The following is a 19,550-nucleotide window of genomic DNA, read 5'->3' on the forward strand; positions in this document are numbered from 1 at the left end:
AAATGAACATACTGAGAGCTCTGTTCCAAGGCTGTATTTTTAGTTATTAGTGTTGTTTTGTTATTTTTCAAACAGAAGACTGGATGTTCCAGTTTCACTTTGACTCTCTCTATTCATTTTGTTTGCCAAAAAGTAATTTATAGCGAAATAAATGTGTTAAATGTGTTATCGTACATAGTGACATTACTTACGTTTGGTGTAACTCCCTCTTACACCTCTTATCAACAAACTGTGTAAAAACTGTCAACAGAGACAAAAAGCATAAAGATCTTCCATTGTATTTCTCAATATTTTACAGCTCTCTTAGACCTTGAACAAAACTGTGTTGTCTTCTGCAGTGGACTTTTAAAATATGGCATCATTTCAAAATCATGTTTTTAAGAAATTCTCGGAAAAACATAGATCATTAGGGTTTATATGGTGTTGTCTCAGTGGTGATATTTAGGATTTTGTTGGATTTTGTCCAGATATCATATGCCAATTGTTATTTCACACAAACACATTTCAAGTTTAGTTGAGGTAAATAAAGTGGGTTGCAGGAACTCCAACTATTATTCAGGTTTTATTGCTTGAAACTGATATGACCTTGGAAACTCTTTTCTCATAACTAATTAAGTTGACAGAGGTAGAAAAAAGGTTTATTGTTCAAAATGTACTTTGGGAAGCCTTTACCTCATATTTGCCTTTGAGAAAATCAGTGGTAGTTTTGTAATCCTTGAGAATCCAGAGTTGCCCTGTAACCTTCACAAGAGTAATGTGTTTGCACCTGCACCTGGACCAGCACTATGAATCAGCTAAAGGGCATTCACACCCAGTAAACTGCTGCACAAAAAAAGGTTGAAAGAAACTTTCCCAACATATTGTTATTAGGCGGAGCAAGGCAGTCCTGAGCGGTCAGAGATTCGATGCACAATGCACAGAACATATCAATCCAGAAGGATTCATGTGATTCCTCATCCTTCATCCTGTCATTTGAAATATGATCGTGGTATTGTTCAGGCTAAAATCAGTGCTCAGTCATTATAAATCCTCACAGACTCTTTCCAACTGTGGTCTCATTTGGCTCTGAAAAGAGGGAGTACTGGGCTATATCCACAGGACACTGAAAAACCAGATCACTGATTTCTACTTTCTTTAATCTCAGTTTCTTCAGTCCTCTGCCTCCCTCTCACTCTCTATCAATCCTTTGTCTTCCTCTCTGTAACATCCCTCCTTATCGTCTTCTCTCTCTCTTACTGAATATCAAACAACCAGCTGCACTGGTGGAGCAGGGGTTAGATGCGTTACACAAGTTTTAATTTAATTGTTGTATTAGATCTAAGAAAATGTAAATTTTTGCTGAGAATCAGAAATGGTAAATAGTAGGAGTTTATCATAGAATGCAACTCGGAGAAACGAGGGGTAAACAATGAATGCAGCTTTGAAGTGATCTGCTCAAGCCTACTGCCGCAGCTGTGAACCTGTACAAGTGCCTGTACTTGTGTCTTGACTCATAATAACAAAAGCTGAGTGTTTGTTAGTCCCTGCACTGGTACATTCAGCTTATAATATTAATGGAGGAAGATGTTCCACTTGAAATGCAGGTTTCTCATTTCTACGTGGAAAATCTGATTTTACCATAGACTGTATGGAATTTACGTGGCCAGAAATACTGGACAGAAGAGCAGACAGGTGTTGTGTCGTAAAGTGATCAGAAAGCTGATGGCTGTCCGCGGGAGAGCGTGCAGCTTATTAAAGCTGTATCGCATCTGCATCTGGGTCAAACAGACATAACGTGCAAATAAACATCACTTTATGTCCGTGGTAATAGGAAAGGTATGTCTCTGTGATATATTTTAACAGAATAATCACAATTGTGGCCAAATAAGTGTATGCAGTTTATAGCGTAACCAGGCCAGACATTTACTTGATTATAGGCAATTAATAGAAGCCTGTTGTTGCCGATTATGTGTTTGGTAGGCCTTTTTCTAATATCCTTGTTTATATTTGGAAAACAGAATGAAGCCTATAACTAACATGACTTACTGCTGAGTTATATATAAAATCTCTTTTGCAATTGTCCTTATGACTCTACATTTAACTTGCTGTGTACCAACCAATCCAGTCATTTTACCTGTTGAAATACCTTTAAATGGCCAATACAACCCATAACATGCAGTATTCCACTGCCAGAAAGTGATTGCAGCTTCTATTTATTGACTGAAAGGTAGATTCTGCCTCAGAATTACTTGATTTAATTCAGAAGAGTTATATTTGACAGATTATAAAACCGAAATTGTCCCCCCATTTTATTTCATATGTAATAACATTATATCTTTTAATGACATACTGACCACCAAACCAAAAATGTCCCCAGTTTTCATTTCAGAAATCTGGTCACCTTAATCCAAGACCAACTTCCACACACTGAGGAAATACTACAGACAGTCTATTATGCTAGTTGACAACAGGGCTAATGTTAGCTAGTTTGCTAATAATATGCTTCTTGGCCTGTACCGGCCCGTCATGCCCAGTTGAGATTATCATTTGTTAGCGAACTACCAAAAAGCAATAAAAGTTATAGATAAAAATACTGTCTCTAGATGTACAAAGCAGTAATGAGTATATCTCCTGGCTAAAACCATATATTTTCAGTTTAACGGGTGTTGATTGCCTAAATGTGGAAGAGATAAGCATGCTGTGATAATAATTATAATCTACTGCACTTGAAAGTTGTTCTTGGGAAATGGTCCTCCTGAGGCAGTACAGAGTAATTGTTATGCTCTCTGTGAAGGACAAAGATGGTCTGACACATCAGCATGGGGAATATTAGGGAGAACACTGTCAGCCCTGAAACGTCTGTAATAAAGGAACATTGCCTCAGAATGTCACGATTCATCATCTTAACAAGGACTATATTGCCTTCATCTTTGAATGTACTTTTCTCAGCCAAGTGCTCCTCATCTAAATGACGGAGGTAACGAATAAGTTCAATTTCAACTGTCTATTGGTGTGGGAGAAGATTTGCTGTTTATTTATTTCTGTGAACAACAGTGTCACTCAAAGCTGTAAATAAGCAAAGGGAAATGTGAGCTACCAGGACCTCTAAAGCTCACTTATTTCGCATTATATCTTGTTTGCTTAATCCATACAATAACTTTGCCAAGCGCAGTGACGTCCTGGAGTCTTGTTGTCTCCTCCTCCTTATTTATTTATTTTTTTTACCTTTTTTTACCTGGCTAGTTCTTTCCCAGTTTCCAGTCTTTATGCCAAACTCAGCTAAGATAACCATCTCCTGAAATAGCTTGATATAACAACTTGATATTTTGGGAAATATAAATTATATCACAATATTATTGAAATAAGCATATTTCCCAAAATATCAAACAGTTTCATCAAATAGTCCAGCTGTAATACAACATGTAAGAAACTAATAATTATGATAGCAAGAAGAGTAATTGCTAATATCTAAGTAATTGCAGAAAAAAATCTGGGAACTACAATCTTTATGATGATTTATCTTTATCTCCACTGTCACTATGAGGTACTGGCCTCTATCAGACACAGTTTGTGCTCATAAGTACACAGTGAGCTGTAATGTAAGGTTACGATAAGTGTGGCACACACTGTATCTGCATGAGGATAAGTGAGGAAGAGTATGTGCTGTTGTTGTGAGGGGCAGACCTCAGGGAGGCTGCTCTGACTGACGTGCAGTTCTCCACGGAGGCTGATTCACCATGCTGGGAGGTGTCAGGTTGCAGAGATTACTGAGCCGTGGGTGAAACCCCCTGGCGTGACATTCATAAGTGTGCTTGCAAACACAGAGACAAACACATAGACACATTTCATTTTTGGTTGATTTTTTTTTTATTTTTTTACAGCTACAGACTTTCTTTGTGTATTTTATTTTTATTTTTCTCTTTCTCTCTCTCTCTCTCTCTCTCTCAAACACACACACACACACACAAGGGGTGGGCAAACAATTTTAGATCAAGATCATGAATTAAGGCAACCACTGTCTACTTTTCAGGAGAATCGTAGAGATCGATGTATTTAATGTACCCTTACTTCTGTTTCCAAACATGAAATAATCTCATTGACTTGTGGATCAGAGCAATGTGAACAAACCAGTAGAGTGATGCCGCCAACTAGATAGCTATGCTGATTGGACAACTTACTCTGTGTGGCTCTTCCTTGACGAATTGTTGTTGAGTACTAGAAAAGATTTACGTTTAGATTAAGTTATCTTTTGGCTTCTGTTTACAACTTCAAATTAAACTCTATTTAATCACCATTTTGAAACCTGTGTATTATTGCAAAATTGTGTTTTAATGGTTAGATGGAGAAGTCCATAGGATATTTCAAATCTGGGTATAGTCTACTCAAAACTGAGAAAAAACAGTGCACTTTGTATCGTGTTTAATAGATCAAGATATTATTATTTGGCCAGATCGTCCACCCCTAAACCACACACTTAAGAATCAGCATGCCATGCAGACTCAGTGGCCACTCTCAGTGGTCTTTGAATAAATAGAAAATGTATCTTATAAGGGCAAAGTCTCAATGGTAATCAGCCAAAGACCAAAATTCCTTTATATTCCTATATAAAAGAAAAAGTAAGAAGCAAATGCACTGTGAGGATGCACAGACAGACTCAAAGACACACACAAACACACAAAGAGACAAACACACACTACATTCATTTTTACAAATGTACCACAGGCACCAATTTACAGGGATAGTGTCTCCAATATCACTTGGCCAATTACACAGATAATAAAGATTCTTAGTTCAAACAGCAACATAATGAGCTCCACACTACCGCAAACTAATACATTTCAGGTCTGGATAATCACTCTATCTAACCTTTATGCTCATCTGCTGGCAGTTATCATTAAAGTTCACAAATTAGTCTACATGCCATGGACTACTTTTTTGTCCTGTATTGTAAACAGTTGTCCTAATGTATGGAAAAGGTGAATGTAAAACTTAAAGCAGTGAGTGGCTGAAAATACATAAGAAATATCAAAAACAAGCACAGTTAAGTTAGGAGGCAAATCATTATCTTCAGTTCTTCATTTAGTGGCACTTAAACGTGTGTGAAGGTTTTTGTTAGATCTTTTGAACAGAACTACAAAATTTCTATTGTGAGGTTTGTTGAATTGCTTCCTCCTTCTATTGAATATCTCTGTTGAACAAAACTCTTCGAGGTAACTTCAATGACACTGAAGTATTGTATGTGTAGTAAACAGTGTATTTTTTCAGTATTAATGCAGTGTACATCCTTCCAGACTGCAGTTATAATAATTGGAGGTTACAAGCTGAGGAAGGTTGTCTGCCATATACTGCATTTATACTACAAAACCCTTTTACCACACATTATTTATGTGGCTTCTAAAACCAACTGACCTTTGTCACGGCAGACATCTTGGCATAGCATAGCAGGAAAAAACACAGGTGTAACTGATAACATTAAGTACAACTGCATTATATTTAGATGAGCTACTTCCAGGGCTTTGGTGTTGTGCATCGTGCATACTAGCTCATTGTCATAGCTTACTGGGAACCTTGATGGAGCTGAGCAATTGTTAATGAAATATGTTTCATTTTTGCTTTCCCTGCTATAACACAAGTCAAAATGCTGCCATGAAAAAGGCCTACTGGCTGCAACATTGACTGCATTTAGATTTTTCATATTAAAGTGGGTGAATACATGCACAAATAAGTATCCAGTATTTTATATTTATTTTTAATCTAGATCCCCTGGTACAAATCTATTTTTACTTTGACATTTTTGACAAGTTTTCTTGTTGTTGCTGTTAATCAGTTTCATCAATCAATTATTTAATCTTGTTTTATTCAATCTTATTATTCCATAAAACATAAACACTTTTATGGGTCCTGTAATGTGGACTGTGATGCTACATTGAGATTTACAGTATTCTATACTGTACCAACATGACAGAGCAGAAGAAATGAAATTACATCAGGTGTTTTTTTGTACTTTAAGTTTACATGGAGTGTTGGAGTGTTAAGTTTACAGTACATTCTGTGTAGTATCAAAATGCAGACGATCAGTGGTGGAGGAAGTATTCAGATCATTTACTTTTAAGTACAAGTACTAAAACCACAGTGTGTAAAAGTCCTGCATGCAAAATGTCAGTAAGAAAAATTTAAAAGCAAAAGTATGTACTTAAAGTACCAAAAGTAAAGTACTCAATGCAGAAAAATGTCCTCTGTTATATATTACATCATTAGATTAATATTACTCATGCATTTGTCCAACCATAAAGTCTAAATTCTAACTTGTTATGAACAACTTAAAATAATTAAAAGGAAAAACAGCAAATCCTCACTGAAGCAACTATAAAAATAGTTGCTAGTTAATTCTTGGTATGTTTTGTATGCAAAAATCTTAATTTGGAAAGTAACAATAAATTAGCTGAGTAAAAAGTGCAATATTTCTTTCTGAATTCTAGTGGAGTAGATGTAGAAAGTGTAATGAAAAGAAAGGCCCAACGTGTACCTAGTACAGTACTTGAGTAAGTGTAATAAGATATATTCCACCACTGCAGATAATTCACATTCAGTTCCTCACATCTGACCCTTACAAAGTTATAGTGCTTGATTGTACCAGTAGCTCTAACTCAACATGAACCTTACCCTGAACGTACAGTATTCCCAAACCATCCAATAAAATGTCCTCACAAGGTCAAACTCACATAAACACAAAAGCACATAGCAGTCCTCCTAACATCCTCCTAACTCAAACAGCAAAAAGAGAAAGAGGGAGAGAGAGAGACATAGATGGGGTGTAATCAGACTCATAAATCTTTGCCAGGTTTTACTCAAGGCTCATTCATTACTAATGATCTGTCCTGTTCATGTTATATTTATCAAAACTAGAAAATGGGACACATCTTTTTCAAAACATTTTCTACAGACACATGAATTGCATCCACTGTGTTTTGTCACTTATAAGAGTTCTTTGCTATTAGTTTGATCCCTAAAATAAGCAATTAAAAGATCTCCTCCAGTGATCATTTTCTTTAAACCAAGCAATGTCATGCAGTTACAATCTAATGATATATTTGTGATTGATGGGAAGAAATGATCACATTTCTGATAGCAGTTTGATTTTAGCAGTTTATCTTGTGATACCAGGTAACTTTTGTCAGTATTTCAGTGCTGCACAGTGCATGCTGCTAATCACTGAAACCAAAACAACACCAAACCCATGGAGACACATCTAAACACTGCAACACCCATTTTTAACTCTGCTGAGATATTGTGTCACTAAGAAACTTAATCTTAAATTCATCATGATCACTTCAGCCACACCTTCAAAGACACAGCTTGTGAACTAGGTGCAGGGGAGTAATAATAAGAAACTAAAAATGTGATTTCAATTTGTCATCAGGCTGTACTTCAGCATTTTTGACACAGCACATTCTATTCCAGTTGAGTTGCTCTGCCATGTCTGTACCAGCTTTGATGACTAGAATACATGTTGCTCCGTTTTCATGTTAATTTTTCTCAAGTACAAACTATGATTTCCTCTTAAATCTTTCCCACAATATTCTTGCTAAACGTCCATGCATACAGAAACCTTTAAAAGTCTGGAAGTCCCATATGAACTCCTCTTCCTCCCCCTTGCTTCCATTCCCCTCTCCCTTCTCCTCACCTGTTCAGCTGCCTCTGGGTCCAGGTGGGTGTCCAGAAGGGGAACAGTGAACTGTATCTTCCTGGGGCTCCCGGTTTCCATGGTGGCTTTGTCTGTCAAGGAGGAGGACAGGACGAAGACGAGGAGAAGGAAGAGGAGAAAGCAATGATCCGTGGAAGGAGAATCCGTACAAGTAAAGGGCTTAGTGAGGGTGGCTGAGAAAGATAATAAGTGGGCTCCAGCTTAGGAAAAACTAATTTGATTTTATTATATTTTCTGTCTATTAGCTGCTCTTTATGTTTCTCTTTTGACAGACTTTTCCCTGATAACCTACTTTTCTTGCACCTTATTTCTATTTTATCCTGTTTTTTTTTCTTATCCTCAGCACCTGCTGGTGTCTCTGCTCCGGCTTCACTCTCCTTCCACTCTGTCTCTCCTGGCTTTCAGAGCTGAGACAAGGGCATTCTGGGCTAGGAACACCTCTACTCCACTCTCATTCGTTCCCTTTCACACAAGTCCCACCCTCTTGTAACATTTTTTCTGTCTGTATTGGATGTCTGAGATCTGCAGCAGACCCTGCACAGATGGGAGAGAGAGATTCTCTCTGTCTCTCTCTCTTTCTCTCTCTCATAGGAAAGATGCACGTATTCACTGTATTTTTAAAATGACATTCCTTGCTTGCACATGCTTAAATATAACCTGCATTATATTTCAAACAGAAAGAGTCTCACTCAGAATGTGTGATATAGACTCTGACAATATTTAATACAATGGCACACAGTAATTATTAACATGTTTTTTGATGAATAACAGCTATTTTATCTAGATCAAATAAGAAGGTCACATGACCATTTTGAGCTCAAACAAAAGATAACTCTGTGGACTGATCATCTGAGCTTTGTTCTTATTTGACAAAGCTTGTCCTCGCTGCCGCCTGGCCAGCACAATCTTTATTGATTGCCTCTTAGCCTAAGTGTCCCTACATCACACGTCTACTGGGCCCTGATACCTGACACCAACCAAGAAGCATGACTGCTCCAATGTTCCAGATTTGCAGAACATTTTGAGGGGAATAAAAAAAACAGCTGGCAATCACATCCTATTCGTGTAAGATACACAGTTTACACAGTTTCTTCCAGACACTGACTGGTAGCTTTAGAAACTATTCTTTAGACCACTGTGCACTGTAAAAAATAAAACATTTAAGACAGTTTGCCTTTATTTGCTGGTTTACAGCTGAGACAGGAAATATGAGGAAAGACAAAGGGCAGGAGGGAGGGGGGCGTCCCCAACAACAAAGGTCCCCAGCTGGAAACGAACCAGAGGCACTCTGACCATATGGCAAATGTGTGTCTTTTAAGTCGAGTGGCAGTTTTTATTTAGCCTATAACTCCTCATTTTATTGGACTGGATGGGATGGGAAAGACCTACATTAAGCCAGATAAAGAGAATATTTCCTTTCACTAGGTAAATCCTCTGACAGGGTGAACTCCCTTCCTATATCCTTTTTTCTCTTTTCAGCTTGGCCATTATTTTGCTGCACACAGACCATCTGCACACAAAAGACACTTTTTCTTTTTCTTTTAGCTGAGAGTGAAATCACAAGACTGATATTAAAAACTCGCCACAGTAATTAGAGCTTTCCCCAAATTATGTCTTTGTGTTAATAAGAGACCACATGCTCCGTGTGAGTGTCTGTGAGAGAGCTGACTCCTGGTTTCAATAGTAAATCACCACAAGAATGCCAATTACCAACAAAAAACACTATATTCTAAGCAGACACATTTAACAAAACATAAATCACAAAGTAACTTTTGTGTTTCAAACAAATTATTAGCAAATTTGAAAAACTTTCTTCACCGCCATGCATCATGGGAATTCTGAGGGACAGGGTGATATAGAGCAACCTAAGTCCATCCCTCTAAATTCCCATGATGCATGGCGTTGAAGAAAGTTTTGTTCAAATTTGCTAATAAGTCTCCTATTTGTTTGAAATACAGGTGTGATTTTATTATGTTTTTGTTAAACATGTCTGCTTAGAAAATAGTGGTTGTTGTTAGTAATTGTCATTCTTGTGGTGGTTTACTATTGAAACAAGGAGTGAAGTGCCTGTTTCATCTGATAAGAATGTTGTTAAAGAATAAAGTAAGCAGCCGAAGAGTTATGCTGGCAAAGACCCAGTATCATGTAGATGGTGATTGCATGTAGAAAGCATAACAGAATTTTGAAAGTAACTACTGCAAGTCAGTAAGTACTGAACATAATGTTAGCATTAAGTTGAAACAGAAAAAGCTGTGTAAATTCACAATATTCACAATATATTAATTTGTGAAACAAATAAATATCTTGCGCATTAAGTGGTACTCTGAAGACTGTCTCTTTACCACTACACTATTGGATCACACCGCTTTTTGAAGTATTGGTAATTAGTAAAGTGCATTTGCCTTAAAAAAATTAAGCCTTTCAATGGTCACTTCAGCAATTTGAGTTCCAGTTTGAGCATCTGAGCACAACAACATATAACACAAGTCTTCAGCACAATTAAGGGAAAGATAATTTAAGTTCAAGAACTGAAGTAGTAAAGAGAAAAACACTGAAATACCCACTCAAATCTGGCAGTATCCTAGTTATCAATGCAGCCATTTTTTCAGATAAAACAGGCACTTCACTCCTGGTTTCAGTAGTAAACCACCACAAGAATGACAATTACCAACAAAAAATACTATTTTCTAAGCAGACACATTTAACAAATACATAAACCACAAAGTATTTGTTTTGTATTTCAAACAAATAGGAGACTTATTAGCAAATTTTAACAAAACTTTCTTCACTGCCATGCATCATGGGAGTCTAGCTCCACCCCCGCTAGGTTGGAAGAGGAGTCCCATAGGAAACCATTCATTTTAAAATGCATAAAAATATTAATATAAAATCAACCATTACAGATATCAGCTACAATAGCACCCATGTCATGAAGAAGATTTATAATTTGAAGTTGAAACCAAGTTTGTAGGACAAACAGTACAGGAGAAGATAGATGCCAAAAAACAGCACAATAAATAATAATAAAGAGCTTATTGTGGTGATCTAGCGACCCATCCTTCCCACTTCCTAATGTGTCCTGTTTTTTCTCCCTTCCCTGTGTGTCTGTTTGTCTGCTGCCTGTCTCTGGTCATGGGCGTGGCAACACACTGTCGGGCAGGTGTCTCCCAGCAAGAGTCCCTGGAGTTTCCCACACACCTGGAGTGCATCTACTCATCACTACTGCTGATTTATACCAGGCTTAGCGCTTCAGTTTTCAACAGATCGTCTGTTCACCCGAGTGGTAAACTACTCATCAGACCAACGTACTGATTAGTGTTTTTATTTTTTTTTTTGGTCCCAGGGGATCGCTGCTTGAGAAAGCCCTGCTTGTCTGCTTGTTTTGAAGTTGTGGATCTGCCTGCATGACTCAGGAGGAACGAGTAGTCTGAGGGAGTAATTCGTTCATTTTCACGCATGCATGAAGTCTTATGTAATACTCCTGCGTTCACTTGTCACACGGCAGCCGTATGGGCTCCGTCAGCACAGGAAACAGAATTGATTAGTTCACGACTCATAACTGTGGGTTTCTAGATTTGAGTCGTTCATTTGTCACGTGACATCTCGCTACTGTGGAGCGGGAATGAACTAATCGTTCATCACTCACATGGGTCCTCCTCCTTTCGTTCATTCAGCAGGCTGAGTTTCTGCCAGTGCCGGAGAATGAGAGGCAGGTCGGTTGTCAGGTAACAGTTACTGGACTGACATTATCTATTTCGTTATGTTACATTTAATAAAGCATTACTCTATTACAGCGCAGTGATGTTGTGCTATCGTTTTAACACAGCCCTGCCGTAACTTTAGTCCTGCTAGTGTTTACAGCTAACAGCTGACGTAGTCTCCTCTCCAAAACAAACGGACCTGGTCATTAACACATTAAAACACAGCCACTTAGCAACGTTAGTATTAGCCCTGTGGTGTGTTCACAGTTAACAGCTGATCCGGGTCCGCCAGATAGCGCAACTTAACTTTTCCTTTTTATTTCCCAACAGAGTTGTGCTGTTGTTTCACAGCTCTTGACTGGTGAACAACCTGGTTTGTTTCTCTGTCTGCAAAATCAGGACCTGATGTGGCCCATTCTGCGTCCAGACATGCCAAACTGCTGCGTTTAAATTATGTGTTTATTTCTTTGTTCCTTTCTCTGTGCTGGAATTCTTTTAAGAACTTGGAGGCTTTATCCAGATTATTATTAAATTGGTTGAATTTAAAGAAGAGTGCGTTTTATTCATCTAGTGTGTCAAGCTTATTACTTCAATATATTCCCCGCAAATCTGAGATATAGATTTTACTCATGGACGTTAGGCTACTGTATGAATGATCACTTTAGATATAATGATAGTAATTATATATATATAGAGAGAGAGAGAGAGAGAGCTGGTCTGATAGTATAGTCAGGAAACAGTTTTAGCAGGAGTAGTAGCGATATAATATTGACAACATATGTCTGTGGTTTTTACATGGTTTGAATTTGGTTGTGGCCCCATTGGGCTTTATGGAACGATGATAGAAAATGAACAAGAGGTGAATTTGTGCATTATACTTAGCAAGCCAGGCAGCCTTCCGTGTCTGAGAACTGCGCTGTTTTTTAATCGGCCACTAGAGGGCTGCAACGCCACAATAACTAGCCTAGTTCAAATGAAGGAAATGACAAAAAAAAAGATTAGTTCATTTTAATGAACGAAATTTGATGACTCCAGTCTGTCAAAAGAGTGACTTTTCCCATCTGTACTACATGGTGAGTGGTTGCTGCCTCCACATAGCCAATGGGTCAGCGTATTTGAACCAGAGGAGCTTGAAGGCGGTCTCAAAGGCAGCTCAGAGATTGGAGAAGAGTTGTTGTGCAGCTCCAATCGGGGATCTCTGACGTAGGAGGCGGGATCAGGCATAACTTGCCGGGAATCAGCAAATCCTCAGCCGGGAACCCCACAGCCCTATAACCATGTGAATCAAAACAGCAGCTACAGCGAAATATGAAGACGGCTGGCCTTGGTAGCTGTAACATCCTATACAAACTCTGATGCTTACAGTGACTGAAAGAAATACACTAGTAAAATTATACAGCGAGTGTTATCTCTTAACAGCATAGTGTTTATGTCTCTGGTTGAGTAAGCTTCAAAGAAAACAACCCACATCCACATATAGAGTCCCCCACAGTACTCCTGTTTATTACTAATAAAATACAGTATATTATTGTAAATAGTATATAAGTATATAGTATTATTTCATGTACTTCCTGTCAATGGTTCATATCATGCAGTGACAGTATGCCATCTTATTTTGAACCTAATCCACAATTGTTAATGTTTTTCTATGTTATTATATAAATATTAATCACTGAGCAAGTACGAGAGAGAGCCAACAATACAAGGCCTCGAACATACCTAAATACTGCTTTTTATCATCAAGCCAAAGCACCCACATACATGCATCTTCAATACTAACCGCCTTAACTTATCCCAGCAATCATCTTACGATAGATGATAGTGTGCTGCATAAACCTCTCCACTGTTCCCTTATTAAAGAATATATGTATTTACAAGTTAAATATGCGTAACTGCAAAGTGCATTCACTTATTGAACATGCTGTACAATGTACATATTATAAAAAATTCCGATTGTATTTTCCCATGTGTCTAAGACAGTAATTAGTTTCATTAGTTTATTTCAATAGGTAGTAAAATCCTTTACCAGAAACTTCAACATTTGCTCGCCCTGATTCAGGACATCATACTATGTATACTAAGTCCTGGATCACTCTCAGACATTTTAGTTATTCAGCAGCTCAAACACCAAGTGAAATCAATCTTCTTGGCAACTTTGCAGTCCTTGACACAATGTCAAGGGGTGCAAAGTGACAAAATCAAATGTATTATCCAATCACCCCCTGGAGTGCTGTTGGTTCCATGTGTTGCTGGCCTTTTTAACAGCTGTGCAATATCTTTTGGGCACCAGTTGCAACACTGAGCTGCACTCTTAAGTGAATGAAAAAGATATTTGCGCCATTTGTGATTTATTTTTCATTACTGCTGAATAGTCTGCTAATAGACTTTCTTGAACTTATGGATATATGCATGGAAAGAAAGGGCTGCCTGGAATGATAGAAAAAATAATAATTAAAAAAACATCTCTTAACACGTCAGCACGTTTGCAAAATGTTCAGCTGTAAAATAAAATAACACTGCACTTTTTAGTGATGTAGGAGAGCACACCCCTTCAGTTTTCCATGTGACATTGACAGTGCTTTTTTAAGCAAGATCCCTCAGCCTGTGAAGCCTGTTGTGTGTGACCAATTGTGCTGTGTCATGGCCATGGCCGATAATGGCTTAGACCTCCCTCTCTGCCTTCCAAGATGATGACCATGAGGGAAAATGGGGTTGAGGAAAGGTCAACAAGCAAAGATACAGAGGCACTAGGTATCTGAAAGATAACTGCAGTTTATATTTGTTGTTGTAACGTTAATGCATTGAAAGTGGCAATAACAATTTTTTTTATCTATCTCTCTTTCTGTATCAGTCTGTCTCTATCTGTTATAATTGCTGCACACACAGACTTTTTGCCTGAGCTCCCCTGCAGACTCATGAAATTCAGATGAGTTGAGTCTTTCTTGAACTCAGCTGTGCAGATCAGAGGCTACAGCTGCATGGACAATAACCCACGCCCTGATCTCTCTCTCTCTCTTTGTCTTACATTCTAGTCTCAACTTGTTTCTTGTCAAACCATTTTTTTGTCCATATCTCATTGTCATTGCAATTGTTGCTGCATATTTTATTGTATTATTTTATGTGTGCCCCTAGTGCACACTCAGACGACCTAGTGGGGATCCATTTCATTCTACATTACTGTGAGTTTCCCTTGTCTTCACTCGAGCTGGTGAGGACAGTTTAGGCAGGCCTGTATGTGATTTTCTGTTTATGTAATTAACTACATACTTGTGATTTCTGAATGACTGCTAGTTAATTATATTTAAAGGTTCAGTGTGTAATATTTGGGAGGATTTATTGACAGAAATGAAATATAATATCCATAACTATGTTTTCAGTGGTGTATAAAGACCTTACATAATGAAGCATTAGGACCTTAGAATGAGCCATTTCTATATATATCAACCGTGGATCCTCTTACATGGACGTTGCAATGTTGCATCACTATGTTTCTACAGTAGCCCGAACGGAGCTCCAGAGCGTGTACACTGAATACGTACGAAAAACAAGGAGAAGTAGTAGTAGTAGTAGTTGACTGGTTTGTTAGAAATAAGAAAAGAGGAGAAATTGGGACAAATGGAGGTCCACACGTATTATTTAGCACAAGAGCCGACAGAGTGTGTCGGCCACTGTAGCTTCCCCTGTGGGCGGAGGAGGGGTGAGCAGTGCATTCATGTGGTGTCAGAATAATCAGAATCAATTTTTCCTTCTTAAGTCTTTATTGCAAAAAGAGAAAAAAAGTGTACTTTAAGAAATCTACAGACCTTTGATTCCTGTAAAATCACCTATTGCATATACATATTTTGCAAACATATAATTTGTAATATGGTTATAATACTTAGTTTGCTGTCCATGTAGAGTGAACAAGATGTCTGCGTGTGTTTAAATACTACTATCTTAATCCAACACATCTTTGTGGTAGCGTCCATGTTGATTTCACATTCCAGCTTAAGAGCACACATTGAATTAGGAAAAGCAACTTCACAACTCAGCAAATGGGACCATCGCAGGAGCACGTAAATGCTGCTAATTGCAATTCGCAATCCTCACCACTAGATGCCACTAAAACTTACACACTGAACTTTAAGGAGGCTTATCTTAAAAGTCCCTTTAAGTCTTTTCTCTTATAAAACTGAAAAATATAGTTTGAGAACACTGCTGAGCATAAATCTCACCGCTCACCGCTTGTACAAGTAAATTTTCTAGTACGGCTTCTTCTTCACCTTATTAAGGTGTGTGAAGACTCCATCCATGTTAAAGTCCCCAACTTTACAGCATATTTAAATATGTCTACCACACTGAAAAAAATCATAGACCCATTTAGTTATGTCAACTTACTTCTTCTTTTTAACTCAATTAGCTCTGACAAGTTTTGGATTTTGAACTCAACTGTATGAGTTTTAGAAAGTTAAACTTGCATTAATTCATTGTGTTAACTATTTGACACTTTTGTTGTGTTGATTGAACACGTATGTAAGTTATCAGTTGAAAAAAAGGCGAGAGTACGAGGATTGCCTAGGAGCTGCGTCTTTTGAGTTTGAGAAAAACATATACATAATCAACTAATTATTAGGGTTTAGCAAGTATTCGGTTGAAACGAGTATCCGGTACAGATACTTTTTATGTGTATCATCAGAGTAAAATGTGTCAACATCTGTTTTGTTATAAACTATAAATATATGAATATAAACAAATCAATTACTATTCTCTGAAGCTCAATTCTGAGGCTGTTCTGTAAATGGTTTTCTAATAAATGTAGAAATTTCAGGCTTAAATAACTTCCAGTTAATACCACCCACTTATAGATTAAGCCCCGCCCATTCTGAGCACAGATACAGAAGATTTGGTGTTCTTGCTCACCCCTGCTAATTATACACTGCAGATAAGTCATATATTCAAATTCCAACCAAAATATATACACTTCTGTGGTAAACAAGACTAGTGCCACCGGTGGAAAGGGTTCCAGACAACGGCCTTAAGGCCCTTTCAGAAAGGAGGTGACACCTGCTGCTATTTTGAACTTTGACTACGACATGCACAGGCGCACCAGCAAACTTCCCTGCCCCGTCACAAGTCATTGAAGATAATAGCACAGTGGTGCTGTTGTTGTGGTCTGTCTTAACGGCCCTATAGATGTACACTGAAACTAATTTGGAATTTAAGTCCCTTAACTTGAAATGGAAAGTAGTGTTAAGTGAGAATAACTCACACTTGTTCATTTAAATCACATTGCGACAACTAGAACACTGTAGTTATATCCACTTTATGAACTTAAATTTATGAGTTGAAACAAAGGCAATCTTCAAGTTGAGTTATCTGAACTTAAAAATGTGAATTGAAAGGGTATAGAATTGTATATTTGTTAGACAAGTGAAAGCAAGTTTCCTTGAATGGACAATGTAATATAGATATTTGATTTAACTCACAGTATTAAGTTCAAACAATAAATTATCATTAATTAAACAAATTGTATAACGTAACATCATGAGTTGAAACAAAGCTTTTCTTAAAGTTGAATTTACTCAAATTTTTAAGGCAGCAATTGAACTTAAGTTTTTAAGTTGAACCACCTAGATAATTTTTACAGTGCACCTGGTTTTGGTCTTTATAGCTAATTTCCCCCTTCATGACAACTGTGCAGTGGGTAAATTTCAGACTGCAGGCCAAATGACCCGCATCTGATTTTTTGCTCATACAGCCCAAGTCACATGGAATCTGAACTTTGTCACTTTCATACGAGGTCCAAATCAGATACAGGCTGGGTTTTATTGAAATGCGCCTCAATCTGGACAGTCAGACAGGAGCTCATGAAACTCTGATGTCATTCTAGAGAGATCATCATCACAGTTCTGCGCTAGACTCCCACTCTGCATCCAAACACCTCCAAACAGGAGTAGCAGCCATCGCTCCACAAAAAGCCAAAAATAAAAATTTGGCTCTCCTTCTCCTCCCTCTCATTATCATTTGCTCACAAATTCCCTTTCTTCCACCTGAAATCAACTTAAAAATAAAATGGCCAGAACTTCTAACATTGAGTTTCACAGCAGCTCTTCAGAAACAGTCCATGTGACAAAGTGCTTTCCCCCAAGTATCTCGTGCAGCCAGTCTAATTGAAAAAAGGTAACTGAATATGCGGCCCCTTTGCTGGAGAACAGGGGCATTTCAAGCAGCACAACAAATATTGTGAAATGTTTATTTTGACCTCAAATTAATTTCACCTAACTACCAACTAAGTCATGTGCAAGTAATGTAAGAAGCTCCCACTGGTTTCAAAGAAGGTCTCTGCACACAGCTTGACATACTGTTAGCATGAAAACTGGAAACAAACCCACTTGAAGTTTCCCTTTAACTGAAAGGATCCCTTTAAATGTTTTGATGAAATCTGTTTCTCCAATGGATTTGGAAATAACCTGATAAATATTTTTATCTTCTTTAAATAAAGTATCATCAATTTGCATCCCTTAGGTTAGCATATACAGTAAGTATAAAAGTTTTTTTAAAATGATGTATATAATCTTACTAGTATAAGCACAACTAGGTCCAAGAGTTAAACCCTATTTTAACATCACATATGCTAATGACTAACATTAGCTTAATGATAGCTGGCATAATATTTTCTCACCATTACAACATTAGACAACCTGCAAAGACAGCAAGATTATGGCACAGGTTCAAAAGTTTGCTATACCTATATAATCTACCCACATTAAGAACTTGAATTCTGCTTACATGCATTTGTTTTTTGTTTTTCTTTACTGGTTGAACTAGCCTATTTTATTCTTGCTTTCCACCAGGTCATTGTCGAATATTAGCCTAAACCTACTACAGTCAATGGACTAATTCGCCAAGACAATAATGCACATCTGAGTTGATATAGCATTTTCCTTTGTTCACCACAGGCTGGTGAGAGATGATTAAAACTTTGGGCAGTTGAACATAGCTTTTGAGGGCTTGGATCTCCCTCCTCTTAGCCATTTTCCTCCAGAAACTGCATTATTAAGATGTTTTCCTCATTACTTATAAATGATTTAGTTTTCTTTCTCATCTAAAACCAAACAAGTTGAAGAAGTGAAGTATAGAAAGTGCTTTATTTAAAACAAAAGTGCCCCACACACCTCTAATCAGAACTTCCTGAATTTTTATCTACTCTGGTTTTAAATTATGACAGAATTGTTCTTTGTGGCGATTTCAATATTCATGTTGATGACCCCACCAATGTGTCACCAGTGACTTTTTAAATATGGCCACTTCTTTTAACTTCAAACAACATGTCAAAGGGCAAACACATAACCATGGTCATACACTGGACTTGGTTTTTACCCTGGGTGTCAGCATTTCCTCTGTGGAATTAGTGGACATGACCATATCTGACCACAGATGTATTATTTTTTGCTGCGATTCGCCTGTTACTCATGCCGCCTCACCAAGCCCTGTGTGTCCTCGCTTCTTTAATGAACAAAGTGTTTCAAAGTTTTGCGCATTCTTTCAGAGCCAAAGCCAACACCTGTCTGATTCCAACACCAACAATCTGGTCGATCACTTCAATCATATCTGCTTGTCGTCACTAAATATTACTGCTCCTCTAAAGGTTAGGCCTACGTCTAAAGCTAGTAAGCAACCCTGGATAAATGACAGCATTCACAGCCTAAAAAGGGAATGCAAGAAAGCAGAGCGCCTCAGTCTGAAGGATTTATTAATTAAATACAATAACTTGGTTAAGGATGCGAGAACACACTATTTTTCTGAACTCATTACTACACATAAACAGGTTTCTATTTAAGACTGTGGATCAGCTGGTAAACCCAACCCCTCCTTGTGCCTCAGCTGGAAGTAATGATGACTGTGAATTGTTTTTATCTTATTTTACCAATAAGGTGGTGTCAATCAGAGCCTCTATTACCCCCGCGGCCTCTTACTCAGAGGTTCCTCAACAGCAACAAGAGAGTTTTAACCAGTTTTATCCCATCGACTTGTCTGAGCTTTTAAAAACAGTATCACAAATGAGAGTGTCCTCCAGCCCACTTGATGTAATACCTACAAAGTTTTTACTGAAAATAATGGATTCTGTTGGGCCCCATTTGATCTCTGTTTTCAACAGCTCCCTATCTACTGGTTGTGTCCCTGAT

The 19,550-nt window shown here is 37.8% G+C and overlaps 1 protein-coding gene across 1 annotated transcript in view; it reads right to left on the minus strand.

Moving 5' to 3' along the window:
• LOC123987571 (protein phosphatase 1 regulatory subunit 1A-like) overlaps positions 1 to 8,051 on the minus strand; it is a 35,027-nt gene extending 26,976 nt beyond the window's left edge. The window contains exon 1 of the mRNA XM_046076576.1: positions 7,664 to 8,051. Within this exon, the coding sequence (XP_045932532.1) occupies positions 7,664 to 7,744 (81 nt within the window). The 5' untranslated portion in view covers positions 7,745 to 8,051. The remainder of the gene's footprint in view (positions 1 to 7,663) is intronic.
• Positions 8,052 to 19,550: the final 11,499 nt, after the last annotated feature.

This window comes from Micropterus dolomieu, linkage group LG18 (genome assembly GCF_021292245.1).
Source record: "Micropterus dolomieu isolate WLL.071019.BEF.003 ecotype Adirondacks linkage group LG18, ASM2129224v1, whole genome shotgun sequence".
NCBI classification, from domain to species: domain Eukaryota; kingdom Metazoa; phylum Chordata; class Actinopteri; order Centrarchiformes; family Centrarchidae; genus Micropterus; species Micropterus dolomieu.